Source organism: Salvelinus alpinus, chromosome 28, assembly GCF_045679555.1.
Source record: "Salvelinus alpinus chromosome 28, SLU_Salpinus.1, whole genome shotgun sequence".
NCBI classification, from domain to species: Eukaryota; Metazoa; Chordata; class Actinopteri; order Salmoniformes; family Salmonidae; genus Salvelinus; species Salvelinus alpinus.
In genome coordinates this window covers 25,340,325-25,362,895 of record NC_092113.1, presented here as the reverse complement: position 1 = coordinate 25,362,895, position 22,571 = coordinate 25,340,325, and the positions used below count along the sequence as shown (strand labels likewise).

The 22,571-nt window shown below is 43.4% G+C and overlaps 1 protein-coding gene and 1 pseudogene across 2 annotated transcripts in view; both read left to right on the top strand.

Annotated features, from left to right (window-relative positions):
- Positions 1-4,503, top strand: part of LOC139557484 (protein bicaudal D homolog 2-like) — a 39,239-nt gene extending 34,736 nt beyond the window's left edge. For both annotated transcript variants that reach the window (XM_071372371.1, XM_071372370.1), the window contains exons 9-10: positions 1,166-1,511; positions 2,599-4,503. In XM_071372371.1, coding sequence (XP_071228472.1) covers positions 1,166-1,511; positions 2,599-2,604 — 352 coding nt within the window. In that variant the 3' untranslated portion in view covers positions 2,605-4,503. The remainder of the gene's footprint in view (positions 1-1,165; positions 1,512-2,598) is intronic.
- A 485-nt stretch (positions 4,504-4,988) lies between these two features.
- On the top strand, positions 4,989-22,253 carry LOC139556861 (5'-nucleotidase domain-containing protein 2-like; annotated as a pseudogene).
- The last annotated feature ends 318 nt before the right edge of the window (positions 22,254-22,571 follow it).

Below are 22,571 nucleotides of genomic sequence, written 5' to 3'. Positions count from 1 at the left end.
CCGTTCCCTAAATAGTGCTCTACTTTTGAGCAGAGCCCTAAGGACCCTGGTCAAAAATAGTGCACTAAATAGGGAAGAGGGTGCTATTTGGGATGCATGCTAGAGCTTCCGCCACTATAGTGTCATCTAATCAGATTACCCCTCTGCAGTCTGCCACAATCCCTCTCCTCACGTGCAGGTTAGCACTCACGTGCTACTGCTCTGTTTGGAGCCTCAGCCTGGACCGACCTGTCTGTCGGGTCAGGGAGACTCCACGCAATGGCCCCTTCTCCCCCTCTACCCCACCTCCAACAGTCTCTGTAGGGAAAGCTGCTAGCAACCAAGAGTGGACTGACACCGAGTTAACATGTGCAGAGCCTACCTCACGTGTGATACTCTCTTTATTGGCAGGCAGATGTGTTTTTCAGTGTTGGCATGTATGTCCTAAACTAGTGTGTGGCCGAACAAAGGCATTTGTTATTTGTGATCGTGTCTGTTGTCGTTGCTTGCACAGTTCTGTACGGTATTGAATACTGTAGCTACTGTTACTGTAGTGATTCCACATGTGGATGCGTTGTTTTTAATGTATCTGTGTGTTACTATTAGAGGGATGTTAATTTAGCGATTGTTCAGTACTGCAAGCTCAGAAGGGCTTTTAAGGAAAGGAGTATTTTCTCTGAATATGCTTTTTTTCCTGGAAAGACATTAAGCTCTGTCTCTTCACTAGGCATTAAATGAGCTGCCATTTGATTAAGCCTGGTGTTTGAAAGGCCCTCTAATGCAGGGTGCGGCAGAAGCCTACAGTCTGTTGCTACGTCCAGAGACCTTGACTGAAATTTGATTTGGGAAATGTTTTGTAATGGTGCCATCATGTGGTAATATAGAGTGCCTCACACTCAGAAACTCAAACTATTATTCAACTAATTCAGAAATTAAACGTTGCTTTCTTTGTATTTTCTTGGGTTTCTCTCTTCTCTTGGGTTTGTCCCATGTGATCTTACTGTCTGTCTTGTCTTATAAATGGCTGTCATTTTCCTCTGTGTGTTTGTCATAGCTGTTGAGATGATGAGCAATACATTATTCAGATAATGTTTTCTATGTGTGTACAGTTTGTATACATTTTATCTGTCTAACATGTCTACTAAATGTGTGTGATTGTGTTGCTCTAACATGCATGTGTCTCCAGGTGTGACCAGTATGTCACCCAGCTGGATGAGATGCAGAGGCAGCTAGCAGCGGCTGAGGATGAGAAGAAGACCCTGAACTCCCTGCTCCGCATGGCCATCCAGCAGAAGCTGGCCCTGACCCAGCGCCTGGAGGACCTGGAGGCCCCTCTGTCCCCCCACGGCCTCGGCAACAGCCCTCGCCGCGCCAGGGCTAAGGAGCTGGGCACCAAAACGGGCCGGAGCCCCCGACGTAACAGCCCCGTACGGAGCAGGAACAGCCCCCGCTCCAGCCCAGTCCCCAACCCTGTGTCCAGCACCGCCAGCCACCACTTCCGAGCCCTTACCCGCAGCCTCCACACCAGCCCTGTAAGAACCCGGTCTTCCTCCACCACTACTTCCTTCCATCCTGATCCTCTTCCTCCTATATATACCCCTTCCTCCTCTACCCGTACCACTTCCCGACCACGCAGAGCAGCCAAGCTCCCCAGGGATGCCACGTTCATTAGAAGTCGTAGTGTCACTGATGTGTTCCGAGCAGGGTTGCGTCTTTGGGAGGAACAGGATGACACCCAGTCTGACTCCTGTAGAGGGTCTTCCAGCTCCCTGGATAGTGTAGTCTTTGGGAGGAACAGGATGACACCCAGTCTGACTCCTGTAGAGGGTCTTCCAGCTCCCTGGATAGTGTAGTCTTTGGGAGGGCTCTTGTAAGGGGTGCCAGATGGGCTTCAGGCCCTAATCATGAAGATACCTTTTTCACCAATCACACTTTGTGCTCCTCGTCCTCTGCCTCCAGAGTAAAGTCTTCCTATTCCAGATCGATAGAGAATCTGGCCTCTACCAGGTCTCTCTTTATCCCTTCTGTCAACGTATTAGACCCACAAGGCACTGTTAAGCCAGTGTTGAAGCCAACCTTGGAGGTTTCTGTTCATAGAAAACAACAAAACGTTGTTTACAAATCAAGTTCTTCAGAGGTGGTGTCCACAAGATCTTCCAATTCTTCTCCAACCCCAAGGTGCCTTACAGCAGCTCCCCTCTCTCTCCCAAGTCAGTCCAGTAGGACCAGACGGGCCCCAGGCTCAGAATCAAAGAGTAGGCCTAGTTATAGGGGCACCAGTGATCCTCCTCACCCACAACCAGCCAGGGCTCGTAGTTCACAGCCCAGAGGATCACGCTCACACAACCAATGACACTTTAGAGTTTTATCAGCATAAGTGCTCAAGAATGTTGCCCAAGTTAGAGAAAGTAGACAAGCAAAATACATTGATTGTCTCCTGATGGCACCACATAGTCTCATAACCTCTTGTTAATACTTACTCTCTTTTTTTTAACCTGTTGTCTTAACTAATTGTTGTGCTGTGTGGATCAGTGACAGTATCCTTTTTCAGTTTGTTTTGGTCCTTCGGTTTATTACTAAATTTCCTTTTTATGTCTCTGTCTCCCCCTGTGTCTGCAGCGGTAAAACCAGTCAGTCGTCACGATCACCCCAACCCCCCAGTCCTCCACAAGAACCGTGTTCTCCATGTCCACCTCCTGAAACAAACGCCTTCCCTTCCTCCTGAAGTCGTCATTCCTCCAAACACATCCTCTTCATCCCACACCTCCTGAGTCAGCTCCCAGACCTTTCTACTCTACTCATCAGACCCAGTGGACTGGCTGCCCTTTCCGTCTTCCTACCCTCTGTATGGACCCAAGATGCCTACCTGCATGCAACCAGGAAAGGAGAGTTAAAGAAGAAAACATACTCTGATTTTATTTATAATGTTATGAAGTAAAGGACTGTTTTTCTGACCTTCACAGTATTATTTACCCTTTCTTTCAAACTGAAAACCCTGTCCTGCTGTGTTCTCCTGCTGTTGATGTATATTTATGCAAATATATTAAATTTTGATGCTGCTGCATAGTTTTTTGACACTAGTGAAGACGTTTAGCCTGGCAACATGCCGAAGTCTGTCTGGCAACGTTCTTCTAGTGTCAGACAGCATCCCCCCTGGACAACTGCTGCATAGCCTGACCTCCATGGCAGCATCTGAAATGGCACCCTACTGTATATTGTGCACTACTTTTGACCTGGGCTCATGTCGATTTGGTGGAAACTAGTGCAATAGGTAGGGAATAGGTGTGCCGTTTTGGTTTCATGGGCATTTTAAAACACAGCAGCCTTACTAATCATAATTGAAATACTAAATGCACACTGAAGAGTCCTGTCTCTCGTGTGTTGAGGTTTATTTATTTATTTAGCTCTGCATCTTCTACTGGCGGTAACTGTTAAATCCTTCTCTTCGTCCTGTGACTTACCCGACTGTTTGGCTTTGGCCTACCAGCCATGCCCTTCAGTCAGGAGATCAATATCACTGATGGAAATTATTCATCTGTACCCTCAGCACCTCAGGTTTATATCACAGTTGAATGAACTAGCTAACAAAAAGATGGGAGATATTTGACGGGCATGCTTATTTTCAAACTATGCAGATAGCTCTGAGACTGAAGGCCCTGCAGACTGCTGTTTTCCAGGATCTGAGTAAGGAGTGCCTCAAAGGCTGACGGTTCCATAGAAATAGAATTACGAGAACAGACATCTGTTTAATTATATTTCTATGGATTCTAACTATTTAATTTCCCCCTCGTCTCCTGGCAGCAGGGTTGCAGTGGTCGTGGTCTAATACATTGTCCCTACTGGACCACACTGCCAGCCTCCTACAGTGCAGGGTCCACGGTGGGGCACATCCACCTTTATATCTAGTAGCCTTAGTGATTTGGCAATTTGTTTTATAATTTAAATATAAGAAAAAAACTGGATCAAATCAACTTGGTCCAGGTGGGTTTCCGTTGCTGTGTTTAGTGAAGGTCAATACATCATGCTAATTGGGGGTTCCAATGTTGAAAACAGTGCCTTGGTTTTCCTCTTGCTCCAGTCATTTAATGTTTAGACTAAATCACCTTTTTAAATATGTTGAACACTGTTGTAGGGATGAGATGTGTAGTTAATTTTTTTATATGATTATGGAGTTTTGTTTAGCTTTTCGGGAAACTAATAGGCTCTTTGGTACTTGTTGTAGTTTGTACATTTTCTTTGTCCTTAAACCCCCCCCCCCCCCCTTCTCACTTTTTCACAAATGTGTTTGTACAGGTAGGTGTTGTGTAAATGTAACTGATCATCATACGTCTGTATGTGTGGACAAAATTAATTAGTACATTCATTTTATTTGTCGATAGAACCTAATATGCCCAAATAATCCACATCAATTTCTGTGTATGTAAAGTAAGTTAATTTTGTTGACCTGTGAACGACTTATTGTGTGATGGAGAATAAAGCAACACCACTGTCAGTAATTGTTGGGTTGATGACATAATAATCTTACTGTGTGTTTTCTTTGCCTTTATGATTAATACTTCAAGATCCTTCCCCTAATATGGGAAGTCAAAAGTTGAGGCAATACATCTTTTGAAGCAAGTTGTGTCCAATTTATTTGACGTTTCATTTGTTACATTGTATCTACTCCGTTGGATTTGCCCAACTTATTGTGATTGGTTCAATTAACTCCAGGCCCTTCTCCCTATACCGGGTGCGTAGAGTGAAGTTAAACCTGTTATATCAGCAGAAAAAAAGTATTATTTGTAATCAGCTGGCAAATTCATTGAAGTTCCTTTTTATAGTAATTGTAAACAATACCGGTATATTTGTATGCATTGGTTCTGACGTTTTTTTCTTAGAATAACCTGCAAAAAAGTGGATACCGCACTGGGCCGTGCATTTAGGAAAATGGTTGAACTAATGGAGAGAAGAAATGTAAAGATCAAAGCTGTGAAGTAAATTACAGGTCGGCAACGATACCTTTACCTGCTGCTTCTTCAACACCTGCAGCTCAGACATTAGGTTGGAGGCAAGAAGCGTCCCAAGGAGCCATGTCCGGCCGATCGTACTCCTCCACCGACCCAAAAGCAGATCATAGGACATACCTATGGGCACGTTGTAATGAGATGAAACGATAAGTGGTAGCGTGAACTTAGTTTTCCTTTGTCAGAAATCCCCCTATCACTCTCTGTCAGGTAGGCTAAACTTTAAGGGATTCCCATCATTTGTAATGTGCATCCACTTATGGTGTCATACATTGCTTACAATGTGCAACTAGAGCCATTTGGGTGCTGATGGGGAAGGATTCAGTACTCCCCATCAGCTACTGATGTGAGTTTTGTCATCTGTCGGTTGAAGACAATATGCACAAGGATCGTATCAGTTCATCCTCTTCTAGACTAGTGCTGTAACAGTTCATCTTTAGGTTTGAAAGTGGGTCAAACATGACAGCTGGATGGCAGTCCTGTCAGTCATTAGTCTTGTTCTGAGAAAATGAAATTGTTGAAACCAACACTCATCCAGGGAATATCAAAACAACCTCAGGACTATGGTCTGGTCTCTGACACACTTTCTCATTTACCCACTAGCCATATGATTGCATATTTTGTTTCATTGGCTGGTCACTAGATTATAGCATCATTATGTCAGCACACACACAGCAAAACCCAGGGGTGCTACTTTGGTTTTAGAAGTGGGGGGGAATATATATATATTTTTTAAATGATCATTTAGGATGAACACTAAACAGCCTACCCGACTGCTCGGAGGCTTCCACATGGGCCTAAAGTACAATGTTGCCTCGTTTTGTGTCACATTCCAATTATAAAACGGGGGGGGGGGATATAAATGCAATTTCAGAATGTGGGGGGTCTTTTTAATCTGAGTCTGTGTTTGCTGTGTAACTGATATGATTGCTCAGGAATAACGGAGCACAAAAAAAAGATGCATTGTTGAAATCCTTACAATTCACACAAAATAAGTCAGTAATTTTGCTAATCTTTTTGGTCCAGTGATCTATCTTATAAACACATTATGCTTTTTATTTTTGTGTGTGGGCAAAAGTAAATTTGCCTCTTCAAATCCTGTACAGTATTTGAAATGTCTTACCCCATATGATTCCCTGTAATCCTGTTGTTGCTTGCCTAAACTTTGTTCTTTGCTTCAGGTACATAGTCATTGTGCACTCCGGTTGGCAGCACCTCAAACTGATTAGTACTGAAAATGTAAGTCCTTAAATCGTATAAAGCTGTAGTTATGTCCGTTGTTCCATTTGGCACTGAGCAAATTTCAGGTCTTTGAAAATTCTGTGCAACTTCCAGAGCACGTTGACTGTAAACACTGAGGCTCTACCTGCTTTAAGTTACAGTTTTGACAGTGGCCAGGTAGGCTAATGGGGATATTTGATCATAATGTAGGCCTACCATCAAAAACAATAACTGGGCTAATAACTCACTAACTAGCATAGGGTATGAACAAAATGTGCATATTTTGCTACATGCAGCTCTTGCTTTCATCTAAAAAACAAAAAAAGCCCATCTACTCACGACCACAGCTGTAAACACAGTCCAGTTCAAAGTAAATGGCACAGATCCATATAGGGCAAAGGTCTATTTACATTTATACAAATGGTGGGACTAATCCTGATTGCTGATTGGTTAAAACTGCATTCCAGCTGGTGTCTATTCCACAAGTTACCACTGGCTAAATAAAATGTCTATTTACTCTGTTCCATCTGACTGTGCAATCCCCTGTCTCATCAGCTCAACCAGGCACGCAGGCAGCGTTTCTCAGCCAGTAGATATCATGAATCAGCTGGCATCATTTTTATGGATATATACAAAGAAATGTTAAATGAATCAAAGTGCAGCTAGTTTGCAGTCTTTCCAGCTTCAGTTTGAAGATATTGTGTTAGCTGAGGTGTTTGTTAGCTCCTCTGAACAACAGTGTCCTGACGAGTGAGAACATTTTCTATGCCAGGTGAAATCGTGCCTCATTAGCTCATTGTTATGCATGTATCCAAATAAATGTCACTAGAAAACAGTTTATGCAAATGCAGCTACTTTGCTGTTATTCTGGCTGCACTTTTTGACGTGACTGTAAATTAGCCGTAGTTGGCTAGCAAGCAAGGGAGAAGAATGTTGCCAGCCTTTATGGCAATGGAACATTTAGAACGAATGACTAACACACATCCATAGATGCAGAACAAAAGACTGAACGACTGGGTCAAGTCTCTGGCAACCGAACCGATAGAACGAACGACGAGCTTGCTTGGGTAGCAACCTTAGATTTGTGCCGCGACTATATCTTGTGCAAGGATACTTGTACCCCTTTTTCGTGATATCTTGTCCCATCGCTGCAACTCCCGTATGGAATCGGGAGTGGGAAGGTTGAGAGCCAAGCGTCCTCCGTAACACGACCCTACCAAGCCGCACCGCTTCTTGACACACTGCTCGCTTAACCCGGAAGCCAGCTGCACCAGTGTGTCGGAGGAAATACCATACAACTGTCGACCAAAGTCAGCTTGCAGGAGCTTGGCCCACCACAAGGAGACACTAGAGCACGATGGGACAAGGAAATCCCGGCCGGCCAAACCCTCCCCTAACCCGGACAATGCTGGGCTAATTGTGCGCTGCCTCATGGGTCTCCCAGTCACGGTCGGCTGTGACACAGACTGGGATCGAACCTGGGGCTGTAGTGGCGCCGCTGCGCCACTCGGGAGGCCCAGAAGGAACACTGTTTATGTAATCTCTGATGCTGATTGAGATATCCTAAACACAGTATCAGTCTACTATGTTGTCTCTCTAATATGTCTCTGTGCCGTCTCTCCCCAGACCTGATCCCACCAGATGTGTGTGTAACCTGCTCAACACCTCCACTATCTATGCAAACAATGAGGTCAGCCTGGCGGAGGTGGACATCTATGGGTTTGACTATGACTACACCATGGCCTTCTACTCCAACGCCCTCAACAATATGATCTATAACACTGCCAGACTTCCTCATCAAGCACTACAAGGTTTGTGTGCTCTAACTTAACTGCCAATACACTAACACATACTGATCATTTTCTGCTCTTGTTTGACAGTATCCTGAAGGTATCCGCCTATATTACTACATCCCAAACTTCGCTGCATAGGGTCTTCACTATGATATTCAAAAGGTAAACATCATACAGCAATTATGCCTCTAATATATCGCTCTGACCTTATTTAAACATATAATCTCAAGGTACCATGGGTTTACAGTACTGTTTTGTCCTCCCCATGGTCTCCTGATGAAGATAGATGCTTTCCATTACATTCAGCTGGGGACTGTGTATCAGTGAGTTCTGTTTATGGGTAGGTGAATAACACTCTGCAATGTATGGGTCAGTCAGTGTACTAAACATATAAATATAATGAATATAACATGCTTGAAACTCTAACCCTGGCAATTTCACTGGTGAACTCATGGGTACACTCACAATGGTAATTGTTTGGCTGATTGTGTGTCCCTTCCTCTTGAACTTGCAGACGTGTTGCTGTGCATTTTGTTGCCACCTTACTTTGCTAGCTGACAACTTTACGGTTTTTACTTTTTAATTACCGTTTATATTTTTTGTTTTTCCCTCACAACTTTATTCCCTCATTCAACTTTTTCACTCCGGACGCTTTATCTGGACATGGTTCGTCAGCACCTTCAACAGCCGAAGCTAAGTAGTAACATTAACATGATGCCTTCTAATTGCAGTCGCTGTACTCATAATATACAGGAGAACGATCGCCTTATGGCGAGGATAGCTGTGCTGCAAGCCCAGCTTCAGACGCAATCGTTAGGCAAGGGTAATTTCAGTGTAGGAAAGGATGAAACAGCGTCTGTGCCACCAGTAAGTACAGATAGTAGTATAAATCCCCCCCGCACAGTCCCCGCAGCCGGACAACTTTCTCATGGCTTCTGGAGGGAAATGCTGTAGGAATGCTCAACTGGTGTCGCTCATTCAGCCGACAGAAACTTTCAACCGGTTTTCCCCATTAAGTAGCGAGTCGGAGTCTGAGGCCGAGTCTTCTCTTGTCTCTACTCCTCCCGTTACGGGGTCTGAGACGCCGAAGCTTCCCACCATTAGCTCTGACAAATTGAAAACCCTAGTCGTTGGCGACTCCATTCCCCGCAGTATTAGACTTAAAACGAATCACCCAGCGATCATACACTGTTTACCAGGGGGCAGGGCTACCGACGTTAAGGCTAATCTGAAGATGGTGCTGGCTAAAGCTAAAACTGGCGAGTGTAGAGAGTATAGAGATATTGTTATCCACGTCGGCACCAACGATGTTAGGATGAAACAGTCAGAGGTCACCAAGCGCAACATAGCTTCAGCGTCTAAATCAGCTAGAAAGATGTGTCGGCATCGAGTAATTTTCTCTGGCCCCCTCCCAGTTAGGGGGAGTGATGAGCTCTACAGCAGAGTCTCACAACTCAATCGCTGGTTGAAAACTGTTTTCTGCCCCTCCCAAAAGATAGAATTTGTAGATAATTGGCCCTCTTTCTGGGACTCACCCACAAACAGGACCAAGCCTGACCTGCTGAGGAGTGACGGACTCCATCCTAGCTGGAGGGGTGCTCTCATCTTATCTACCAACATAGACAGGGCTCTAACTCCTCTAGCTCCGCAATGAAATAGGGTGCAGGCCAGGCAGCAGGCTGTTAGCCAGCCTGCCAGCTTAGTGGAGTCTGCCACTAGCATAGTCAGTGTAGTCAGCTCAGCTATCCCCATTGAGACTGTGTCTGTGCCTCGACCTAGGTTGGGCAAAACTAAACATGGCGGTGTTCGCCTTAGCAATCTCACTAGGATAAAGACCTCCTCCATTCCTGCCATTATTGAAAGAGATCGTGATACCTCACATCTCAAAATAGGGCTACTTAATGTTAGATCCCTCACTTCAAAAGCAGTTATAGTCAATGAACTAATCACTGATCATAATCTTGATGTGATTGGCCTGACTGAAACATGGCTTAAGCCTGATGAATTTACTGTGTTAAATGAGGCCTCACCTCCTGGTTACACTAGTGGCCATATCCCCCGTGCATCCCGCAAAGGCGGAGGTGTTGCTAACATTTACGATAGCAAATTTCAATTTACAAAAACAAAATGACGTTTTCGTCTTTTGAGCTTCTAGTCATGAAATCTATGCAGCCTACTCAATCACTTTTTATAGCTACTGTTTACAGGCCTCCTGGGCCATATACAGCGTTACTCACTGAGTTCCCTGAATTCCTATCGGACCTTGTAGTCATAGCAGATAATATTCTAATTTTTGGTGATTTTAATATTCACATGGAAAAGTCCACAGACCCACTCCAAAAGGCTTTTGGAGCCATCATCGACTCAGTGGGTTTTGTCCAACATGTCTCTGGACCTACTCACTGCCACAGTCATACTCTGGACCTAGTTTTGTCCCATGGAATAAATGTTGTAGATCTTAATGTTTTTCCTCATAATCCTGGACTATCGGACCACCATTTTATTACGTTTGAAATCGCAACAAATAATCTGCTCAGACCCCAACCAAGGAGCATCAAAAGTCGTGCTATAAATTCTCAGACAACACAAAGATTCCTTGATGCCCTTCCAGACTCCCTCTGCCTACCCAAGGACGTCAGAGGACAAAAATCAGTTAACCACCTAACTGAGGAACTCAATTTAACCTTGCGCAATACCCTAGATGCAGTTGCACCCATAAAAACTAAAAACATTTGTCATAAGAAACTAGCTCCCTGGTATACAGAAAATACCCGAGCTCTGAAGCAAGCTTCCAGAAAATTGGAACGGAAATAGCGCCACACCAAACTGGAAGTCTTCCGACTAGCTTGGAAAGACAGTACCGTGCAGTATCGAAGAGCCCTCACTGCTGCTCGATCATCCTACTTTTCCAACTTAATTGAGGAAAATAAGAACAATCCAAAATTTATTTTTGATACTGTCGCAAAGCTAACTAAAAAGCAGCATTCCCCAAGTGAGGATGGCTTTCACTTCAGCAGTAATAAATTCATGAACTTCTTTGAGGAAAAGATCATGATCATTAGAAAGCAAATTACGGACTCCTCTTTAAATCTGCGTATTCCTCCAAAGCTCAGCTGTCCTGAGTCTGCACAACTCTGCCAGGACCTAGGATCAAGAGAGACACTTAAGTGTTTTAGTACTATATCTCTTGACACAATTATGAAAATAATCATGGCCTCTAAACCTTCAAGCTGCATACTGGATCCTATTCCAACTAAACTATTGAAAGAGCTGCTTCATGTACTTGGCCCTCCTATGTTGAACATAATAAACGGCTCTCTATCCACCGGATGTGTACCAAACTCACTAAAAGTGGCAGTAATAAAGCCTCTCTTGAAAAAGCCAAAACTTGACCGAGAAAATATAAACTATCGGCCTATATCGAATCTTCCATTCCTCTCAAAACATTTTGAAAAAGCTGTTGCGCAGCAACTCACTGCCTTCCTGAAGACAAACAATGTATACAAAATGCTTCAGTCTGGTTTTAGACCCCATCATAGCACTGAGACTGCACTTGTGAAGGTGGTAAATGACCTTTTAATGGCGTCAGACCGAGGCTCTGCATCTGTCCTCGTGCTACTAGACCTTAGTGCTGCCTTTGATACCATAGATCACCACATTCTTTTGGAGAGATTGGAAACCCAAATTGGTCTACACGGACAAGTTCTGGCCTGGTTTAGATCTTATCTGTCGGAAAGATATCAGTTTCTGTGAATGGTTTGTCCTCTGACAAATCAACTGTACATTTCGGTGTTCCTGAAGGTTCCGTTTTAGGACCACTATTGTTTTCACTATATATTTTACCTCTTGGGGATGTCATTCGAAAACATAATGTTAACTTTCACTGATATGTGGATGACACACAGCTGTACATTTCAATGAAACATGGTGAAGCCCCAAATTACCCTCGCTAGAAGCCTGTGTTTCAGACATAAGGAAGTGGATGGTTGCAAACTTTTTCTACTTTTAAACTCGGACAAAACAGAGATGCTTGTTCTAGGTCCCAAGAAACAAAGAGATCTTCTGTTGAATCTGACAATTAATCTTGATGGTTGTAAAGTCGTCTCAAATAAAACTGTGAAGGACCTCGGCGTTACTCTGGACCCTGATCTCTCTTTTGACGAACATATCAAGACTGTTTCAAGGACAGCTTTTTTCCATCTACGTAACATTGCAAAAATCAGAAACTTTCTGTCCAAAAATGATGCAGAAAAATTTATCCATGCTTTTGTTACTTCTAGGTTAGACTACTGCAATGCTCTACTTTCCGGCTACCCGGATAAAGCACTAAATAAACTTCAGTTAGTGCTAAATACAGCTGCTAGAATCCTGACTAGAACCAAAAAACTTGATCATATTGCTCCAGTGCTAGCTTCGCTACACTGGCTTCCTGTTAAGGCAAGGGCTGATTTCAAGGTTTTACTGTTAACTTACAAAGCGTTACATGGGCTTGCTCCTACCTATCTTTCCGAGTTGATCCTGCCGTACATACCTACACGTACACTACGGTCACAAGACGCAGGCCTCCTAATTGTCCCTAGAATTTCTAAGCAAACAGCTGGAGGCAGGGCTTTCTCCTATAGATCTCCATTTTTATGGAATGGTCTGCCTACCCATGTGAGAGACGCAGACTCGGTCTCCACCTTTAAGTCTTTACTGAAGACTTATCTCTTCAGTAGGTCATATGATTGAGTGTAGTCTGGCCCAGGAGTGTGAAGGTGAACGGAAAGGCTCTGGAGCAACGAACCGCCCTTGCTGTCTCTGCCTGGCCGGTTCCCCTCTCTCCACTGGGATTCTCTGCCTCTAACCCTATTACAGGGGCTGAGTCACTGGCTTACTGGTGCTCTTTCATGCCGTCCCTAGGAGGGGTGCGTCACTTGAGTGGGTTGAGTCACTGACGTGATCTTCCTGTCTGGGTTGGCGCCCCCCCTTGGTTTGTGCCGTGGCGGAGATCTTTGTGGGCTATACTCGGCCTTGTCTCAGGATTGTAAGTTGGTGGTTGAAGTTATCCCTCTAGTGGTGCGGGGGCTGTGCTTTGGCAAAGTGGGTGGGGTTATATCCTTCCTGTTTGGCCCTGTCCGGGGGTATCATCGGATGGGGCCACAGTGTCTCCTGACCCCTCCTGTCTCAGCCTCCAGTATTTATGCTCCAGTAGTTTATGTGTCGGGGGGCTAGGGTCAGTTTGTTATATCTGGAGTACTTCTCCTGTCTTATCCGGTGTCCTGTGTGAATTTAAGTATGCTCTCTCTAATTCTCTCCTTCTCTCTTTCTTTCTCTCTCTCGGAGGACCTGAGCCCGTCAGGACTACCGGGCATGATGACTCCTTGCTGTTCCCAGTCCACCTGGCCTTGCTGCTGTTCCAGTTTCAACTGTTCTGCCTGCGTCTATGGAACCCTGACCTGTCCACCGGACGTGCTTCCTGTCCCAGACCTGCTGTTTTCAACTCTCTAGAGACCGCAGGAGCGGTAGAGATACTCTTAATGATCGGCTATGAAAAGCCAACTGACATTTACTCCTGAGGTGCTGACTTGCTACACCCTCGATAACTACTGTGATTATTATTATTTGACCATGCTGGTCATTTATGAACATTTGAACATCTTGGCCATGTTCTGTTATAATCTCCACCCGGCACAGCCAGAAGAGGACTAGCCACCCCTCATAGCCTGGTTCCTCTCTAGGTTTCTTCCTAGGATTTGGCCTTTCTAGGGAGTTTTTCCTAGCCACCGTGCTTCTACAACTGCATTGCTTGCTGTTTGGGGTTTTAGGCTGGCTTTCTGTACAGCACTTCGAGATATTAGCTGATGTACGAAGGGCTATATAAATAAATTTGATTTGATTTGGTTTGAATGGCTGCCTGGTATTATGATGCAATCATTTCCAGGGTATTTTGGAATGTTCTTAAACTGATGCTGGGTTGCCATGTTAATAAAGTAGAATGTTCATTCAAATGATGCTAACTGATGTGACTCATGTAATGGAATGTATTTTTTGTAATGTCAGTTGAGTTGACTCAACAAATCACAGCACAGATTGAAGGGTACACTTCCTGCTCTACTTCCTGGCATGGGTCTAGGTCGAAAATCTACAGGTTTGGCACCAGCGGCATTGCTAACTGCCAGCGCTGTTGCTAACAAGCATAGCTGGTCCCATTGTTGCAAAGAGTATTGGGATATTAGAATTTCGTTGTCTTAACGTTTGTCATCTTAAACCTAGGCATGGGTACACTGAAAATGGATGCCAGTCCACCAATTATGCCATCATTGACTTGAATGGAGACCCTTTCAATTCTAAGCCTCTAGACCAATTCAGGAAGCTGATTGACCTTTTTACTGATGAATGTGTCTGTTTTTATGACTGTTTTTTTTCTGCTTGCATTTTGTATTTATATTTTGATGTGTGTATTTTCTGTTATTTATGTAGTTCAGGGCTCATTTGTAAAATAGACCTTGGTCTCAGTATGACTCCCTGATAAAATTAAGGTAAAATATATATACAGTGGGGCAAAAAAGTATTTAGTCAGCCACCAATTGTGCAAGTTCTCCCACTTAAAAAGATGAGAGAGGCCTGTAATTTTCATCATAGGTACACTTCAACTATGACAGACAAAATGAGAAAAGAAAATCCAGAAAATCACATTGTAGGATTTTTAATGAATTTATTTGCAAATTATGGTGGAAAATAAGTATTTGGTCACCTACAAACAAGCAAGATTTCTGGCTCTCACAGACCTGTACCTTCTTCTTTAAGATGCTCCTCTGTCCTCCACTCGTTACCTGTATTAATGGCACCTGTTTGAACTTGTTATCAGTATAAAAGACACCTGTCCACAACCTGTGGGAGAACTTGCACAATTGGTGGCTGACTAAATACTTTTTTGCCCCACTGTATATATATATTTTACCTGTCAAAAGTTTGGAAACACCTACTCATTCCAGGGTTTTTCTTTATTTTTACTATTTTCTACATTGTAGAATATTAGTGAAGACATCAAAACTATGTGAGGGTTGAAAATATGCTTGGCCTATAATGGGGGTGTCTGTGTGTGCTGGAAGTAACATTTTGCAACATATGGTGTGACTAGCGGGAAGGCTGTGGTTAACCTTGAGCAGGAACAGTATGTTGAGCTATTGACACATGCATAGAAAACAATGAGGTAATCTGCAACGCCGGACAGCTGGAGCGCCTGGGGGCTGGGACCAGCCTGTGCGCCAACGATAGGCTGAGTAAGTCTAAACCACACTCAGCCTCTACTCTGACAGGCCAGCTCAGAAGCGGGAACTATTTCTGTCAGAATATATAAGAAGAACTTTGTAAGAATAAGTTAGTTCTCTGCTTTGGCCTGCGTGGTGATACAGTGAACCCGTATATATGAAAATTGCATTTACCATTTATCGCTTCACTATAATAAAAAGTCATAGAACATATTTAGTGACTCCGTGTCGCATTCTATCCTGATACCAGATTTGATTGACGCAACCCTAACAGAAAGAACACATATGTAGTCATGTAGTAACCAAAAAAAAACAAATCAAAATATATCTTCAAAGTAGACACTCTTGGCCTTGATGACAACTTTGCACACTCTTGGCATTCTCTCAACCAGCTTCATGAGGTAGTTACCTGGAATGCATTTCAATTAACAAGTGTGCCTTGTTAAAAGTTAATTTATGGACTTTCTTTCCTTAATGTGTTTGAGCCAATCAGTTGTGTTGTGACAAGGTAGGGGTGGAATACAGAAGATATCCCTATTTGGTAAAAGACAAAGTCCATATCATGGCAATAACAACTAAAATAATCAAAGAGAAACAACAGTCCATCATTACTTTAAGACATGAAGGTCAGTCAATCCGCAAAATCTCAAGAACTTAAAAAGGTTCTACAAGTGCAGTCGCAAAAACCATCAAGCGCTATGATGCAACTGGCTCTCACGAGGACCGCCACAGGAAACGAAGACCCAGTTACCTCTGCGGCAGAGGATACGTTTATTAGAGTTATCAGCCTCAGAAATTGAAGCCCAAATAAATGCTTCAGAGTTCAAGTAACAGACACATCTCAACATCAACTGTTCAAGGAGACTGTGTGAATCAGGCCTTCATGGTCGAATTGCTGCCAAGAAACCACAACTAAAGGACACCAATAAGAAACTTGCTTGGGCCAAGAAACATGAGCAATGGACATTAGACCGGTGGAAATCTGTCCTTTGGTCTGATTAGTTCACATTTGTGATTTTTGGTTCCAAACGCTGTGTCTTTGTGAGACGCAGAGTAGGTGAACGGATTATCTCTGCATGTGTAGTTCCCACTGTGAAGCATGGAGGAGGAGTTGTGAGGGTACTTTGCTGATGACACTGTCAGTGATTTATTTAGAATTCAAGGCACACAACCAGCATGGCTACCACAGCATTCTGCAGCGATACGCCATCCCATCTGGTTTGCGATTAGTCCTGCTATCATTGGTTTTTCAAAAGGACAATGACCCAACACACCTCCAGGCTGTGTAAGGGCTATTTGACCAAGAAGGAGAGTGATGGTTTGCTGCATCAGATTACCTGGCCTCCACAATCACCCAACCTCAACCCAATTGAGATGGTTTGGGATGAGTTTGACCGCAGAGTGAAGGAAAAGCAGGCATCAAGGTCTCAGCATATGTGGGAACTCCAAGACTGTTGGAAAAGCATTCCAGGTGAAGCTGGTTGAGATAATGCCAAGATTGTGCAAACCTGTCATCAAGGCAAAGGGTGGCTACTTTGAAGAATCTCAAATATAAAATATATTTTGATTTGTTTAACACTTTTTTTGGTTACTACATGATGTCTTCACTATTATTCTACAATGCAGAATATAGTAAAAATAAAGAACCCTGTAATGAGTGGGTGTGTCCAAACTTTTGATTGGTACTGTATATTTGTTTGGTACTAAAACTGTGACCCTAGGTGAGGTCCTGAGGCTCTGTGGGGCTACCCACCATGTCCCCCTACACCAGATCAGTGAATTCTACAGACAGACTACATAAACATAAATGGTACCGTAGATCATTCATGATACATCGGGATGCGTGAGGTAACGCGCAACGTTAGTTCCGGTACTTTGGACAAATCACAATTTCGCAGGTGTTGGCGTCTTTTGAATTTTGGAAGGTTAGGCGACATTTGTACCATGGACTTTCCCGTAACTTGCAAATTGAGTGAGTGGAGCACTTTGTTCCAGCAGGGAGTTTTTGTTCATCAGGTTCAGTCTGTAAGACCTGGGGCTTTGATGTTTTCACTCAGGTTCACATTCTTCTATGTCTATTGAATGCCTCCCTGTGGAGGAAGCACAACATGCTTCCCCTGCCTCCTAATCTTCCATCTCAAACATACTGTATGCCCACACTACCCACAATCCTCTGGGTCTGGTACTGGGCTCTCTGTATTCATAAATTAGGGATTAGCTCTGTGTACAGGCCTCGCTCACTGTGGGCACTGGTTTCATTTTTTCCTCCTTGGAAAGACTGGTTCCAAACATGGTGCCTCATTAGAGCTAGAAGCACCGGGTGGTAATATCATGTTTAGAAATAAGTCTTTAATACCCATTTTGTAACTGCATTTCTTGCTAATCACACCCAATTTTAGAGCCATAGTAATATGTTGACGAGTGTGTTTATAACCATACAAAACTGAGGGTTTATAAGCATACAGTAAGTAGTTGACTTGTAATTGTCCATAGGATCTCAGGGAAGCAGTTCATGAACATCTTCTCCATCCCAGAGATGACCCTCCTGGCTGTGGCCAATGATTTCTTCATCTTCAACGACATTGAGTACGATCCTGAGCACCTCATCAAAGATGTCTCAGTGAGTGTCTCAGCACAATGCCTGTTTCTCATGCCCTTTCTCACCCTGTGTAATGTTCTTTCACTCCCTCTTGCTGGTTTTCTAAACCCTCTGCCCGGTTCATTTGACCCTTTGGGCACAGTGGGGATGTTCACCAGCAGGTTCAGCTGTCTGTCCACCTAGAGAGAGGTTGCCAGGGATTCAGACGTGTGGACTCTGGAACAATAGCTGTTCTCATTCCACACTGGGGTGAAAGGGTTTAGGATACAGTTTGTCCCGCTCAGATTCACTTTGTCTGCCAGAGAAAGACGAGATCTAGCTCTCTATATCCTCCCTCATCAATTAGACTGGGTCGGAGTAGAGAGCGTGATATTCAAAACCTGAGTATAAGCATGTTGAATTGATCATTTTCTATGGGTACATACTGTAGCTGAATTTAAGTATATTTATGTGCACTTACTGTTTGTGCTCCTTAAAGGCATACGGAAACATTGATGTTTTTATCCTCAGGAAGCCATTGGAATGGTTCACATCAAAGGTTACATGTACAAATGGATCATGCAAGATCTGGGTGAGCAATGTTGGATTCTGTTTGTGATGTCCAGTCAAACACCTTTTCTTTTTTACGCCTGCAAAATGTAAAAGTTTGAATTGTTGTCGTTGTTGATGTTGTTGTGTACATTTCCCTCGTCTTCCACCCTCCATAGAGAAGTACATTCTGCGAGTGGACGAGCATTATGCTTTTCTGCAAAGCCTGGTCAGCCATGGGAAGAAACTGTTCCTCATCACCAACAGCCCCTTCAGCTTTGTGTGAGTGTCCTTCTGAGGATGAAGACCCAGGGTCATATGTTGGTTTGGATGACATATTGATTTGATGGTAAATTGACCACAATTAGGATGGATCATTAAAGAGGATGAGTAATTCTCCTAATGTCAACCACTTATTTTTCATAAATACCGAACATGATTGATAGCGGAAGCACAAACACCGAAGTATCATTCAGTCAGAACAGTATTGCTGAATGGGAAGAGTAAGCACGAGCATATGTCATTCACAGTGAGCACCGTGTATTTTGATGAATGGAACGAGACACCACTCTGTTGCTTTCTCCGTAAGATTGGACCAATCACTATGATTACTCTGATTGTAGGGATAAAGGCATGAGGTACATGGTGGGGAAAGACTGGAGGGACTTCTTTGACGGGGTCATTGTTCAGGCAGACAAATCACACTTCTTCAATGACTGTGAAGTGAGTATGAAGTGTTTTTATTTGCCATGTTGTCATGTGTTTATTGGAACCATATTCAAATTGCTGTCCAATGTTGGCCCTCTCACAGACCATTTAGACGCTTAGATGGAAATGGGGACCTCTAGCGGGACAAAATAAACAGTCTGGACAAAGGACACATCTACAAACAAGTCTGAACACCTTCACTATTAAACTACAATGCTTGTGACCTAATCCCCCCCATGAACATCATACAGAGACATTTGGTTGTGTTCTGTATGACTTTCTGAGGCTGAGAGGCTGGAGAGGGTCCAGTGTGCTCTACTTTGGGGACCGTCTCTATAGTGACTTGGCTGTGAGTGAATCTTTTATCTCACCATGTATATAGAGACATGGAACACTGGTCACTTTAACAATGTTTACATACTGTTACTGTACATGTACAGTGCATTTCGGAAAGTATTCAGACCCCTTGACTTTCCAATTTTTTTACAGCCCTATTAGAATATGGATTAAATCGTTTTTCCCCCCTGATCAATCTACACACAATAACCCATAATGACAAAGCAAAAACAGATTCTTAGAGTTGTTTGCAAAAAATGAATAAAAATAAAACTGAAATATCACATCGACATAACTATTCAGACCCTTTGGCATCGATAACAGCCTAGAGTATTCTTGGGTATGATGCTACAAGCTTGGCACACCTGTATTTGGGGAGTTTCTCCCATTCTTCTCTGCAGATTCTCTCAAACTCTGTCAGGTTGGATGGGGAGTGTTGCTGCACAGCTATTTTCAGGTCTCTCCAGAGATGTTCGATCGGGTTCAAGTCTGGGCTCTGGCTGGGCCACTCAAGGACATTCAGAGACTTGTCCCAAAGCCACTCCTGCGTTGTCTTGACTGTGTGCTTAGGGTTGTTGTCCTGTTGGAAGGTGAACCTTCGCCCCAGTCTGAAGTCCTGAGCGCTCTGGAGCAGGTTTTCATCAACGATCTCTCTGTACTTTGCTCCATTCATCTTTCCCTCGATCCTGACTAGTCTCCCAGTCCCTGCCGCTGAAAAATATCCCCACAGCATGATGCTGCCAGCACCATGCTTCACCGTAGGGATGTTGCCAGGTTTCCTCCAGACTTGAGGCTTGGCATTCAGGTCAAAGTGTTCAATCTTGGTTTCATCAGACCAGAGAATCTTGTTTCTCGTGGTCAGAGTCCTTTAGGTGCCTTTTGGCAAACTCCAAGCGGGCTGTCATGTGCCTTTTACTGAGGAGTGGCTTCAGTCTTGCCACCCTACTATAAATGCCTGATTGGTGGAGTGCTGTAAAGATGGTTGTCCCTCTGGAAGGTTCTTTCATCTCCACAGAGGAACTCTGGAGCTCTGTCAGGGTGACCATCGGGTTTTTGGTCACCTCCCTGACCAAGGCCCTTCTCTCCCAATTGCTCGGTTTGGCTGGGCAGCCACCTCTTGGAAGAGTCTTGGTGGTTCCAAACTTCTTCCATTTCAGAATTATGGAGGCCACTGTGTTCTTGAGGACCTTCAATGCTGCAGACATTTTTTGTACCCCTCCTCAGATCTGTGCCTCGACCCAATCCTGTCTCTACGAACAATTCATTCGACCTCATGGCTTGGTTTTTACTCTTACATGCACTGTCAACTGTAGGACCTTATATAGACAGGTCTGTGCCTTTCCAAATCATGTCCAATCAATTGAATTTACCACAGGTGGACTCCAATCAAGTTGTCGAAACATCCCAAGGATGATCAATGGAAACAGGATGCACCTGTCTTTCTGTTTTTTATTTTTAATACATTTGCAAAAAATTCTAAAAAGCTATTTTCACTTTGTCATTATGGGGTATTGAGTGTAGATTGATGGGGGAAACTATTTATGTATTTAATTAATTTTAGAATAAGGCTGTAATGTAACAAAATGTGGAAAAGTCAAGGGGTCTGAATACTTTCCGAATACAGTATTCTAGTCATGGTTTATCCTATATAATTAATACTGTATGCACATTTTCTATTAATGTACAGACCATTAATGTACTGACATTGCTCATGCTTATATTGCTTGTTCTGATATGGCTTGTTCTGATATTAAACTTTTTTAACTTTTTGGATTATGTGTGTATTGTTTTTGCTAGATATTACTGCACTGTAGGAGCTAGAAATATAAGCATTTCGCTGCACCTGCGATAACATCTGCAAATCTGTTTATGCGACCAATAAACTTTGATTTGATTGATGATTATAATGGTAAGCTACAGTAGGAACCAATGTACTATACACATGTTGAAGTCATATGAACACAGTTATGAAACGTATGTTTATGCTGCCTGCTGAGAGGTGAAACCCAAGACAGAAGCTAAGGGTGTCTGCACATTATTAAAATATGTTTTGTGAGATCTATTTCTCTTCATCAGATTTGGATGTGGTGAGGCCAAAGCCACATTCCTGCTTCAGTATTAGAATACTGTAAATACCATAGTATATAGACAAACAAAATAAGGACAGCAATTCAAACTATACAGGAGCTTCTCATCTAAACCATATTGCACATAGTGTTGCACACTTGATTAATGCAATGATTCACAAATGTGTGGCTATTTTAAAAGCCTTTCATTTTCAATGTAGCTAACAGAATAAAAATGCTGTCTACTGGTATTAAGGTAATTCTTGCAGGGACATGTGGTGTGGGAGAGCCTGTCTTTACACTGTACCACTCAGAGGGTGGGGGTGGGGGGGGGGGGGTGTATGTGGTGTAGATGTCTCCCACACTACCTCTGGAAGGATCTGAATCTAGATCTGTCTCTTTACACAGTATCTCTCCTGGACCTAGTTTGTGTCGTCAAAGTAGTGTAGTGTAAAGAGGCCCTAACTCTAGTGAACAAAATAGTGTTATATTTTATTATATTCTTTCACTCACTAATTAAACCTTGGTACATACTGTCCTTTACATGATATTCTCCCTCTTCTAGGACCATGTCCCCTTTTTTCAGACTAAGAACAAAGAACCTGTTCAACATGGCCTCCATCAGCTGTGTGCTAAATTACGACCTCTCCTATACCTTCTACCCCCTATACATCCCTCTACAGCATGAGGTGCCCCTGTGGATGGACCAGATTTGCAGTGGCTGCATGAAGACCCCTTTCCTAGAGGAGATGGCCCATATCCGCTGAGCCAACAATGGGTTGTCATTGCTGGGTTCTCCTTGCTGGGTTCTCAACATGGACATTCACAAAACAGCCCACTAGAGGGCACTGTAGATCAGTATTATTCAGAGAATAAGCTTAGGTTATTGCTATTTCTGTAATTGAATACTGTGAGTAGTATCATGGCCTATATAGGAGTTACTCTCTGGCAGATCTAAGTGAACCAATAATAGACATGCACTTCAGAAACCTTTAACTTAAACACCCTTCATTGTACATGTTAGTTATTAACTAATGGGTCATACACCCATCCCTGTGAGACTGGCAAACAAAATATCTGGTTGC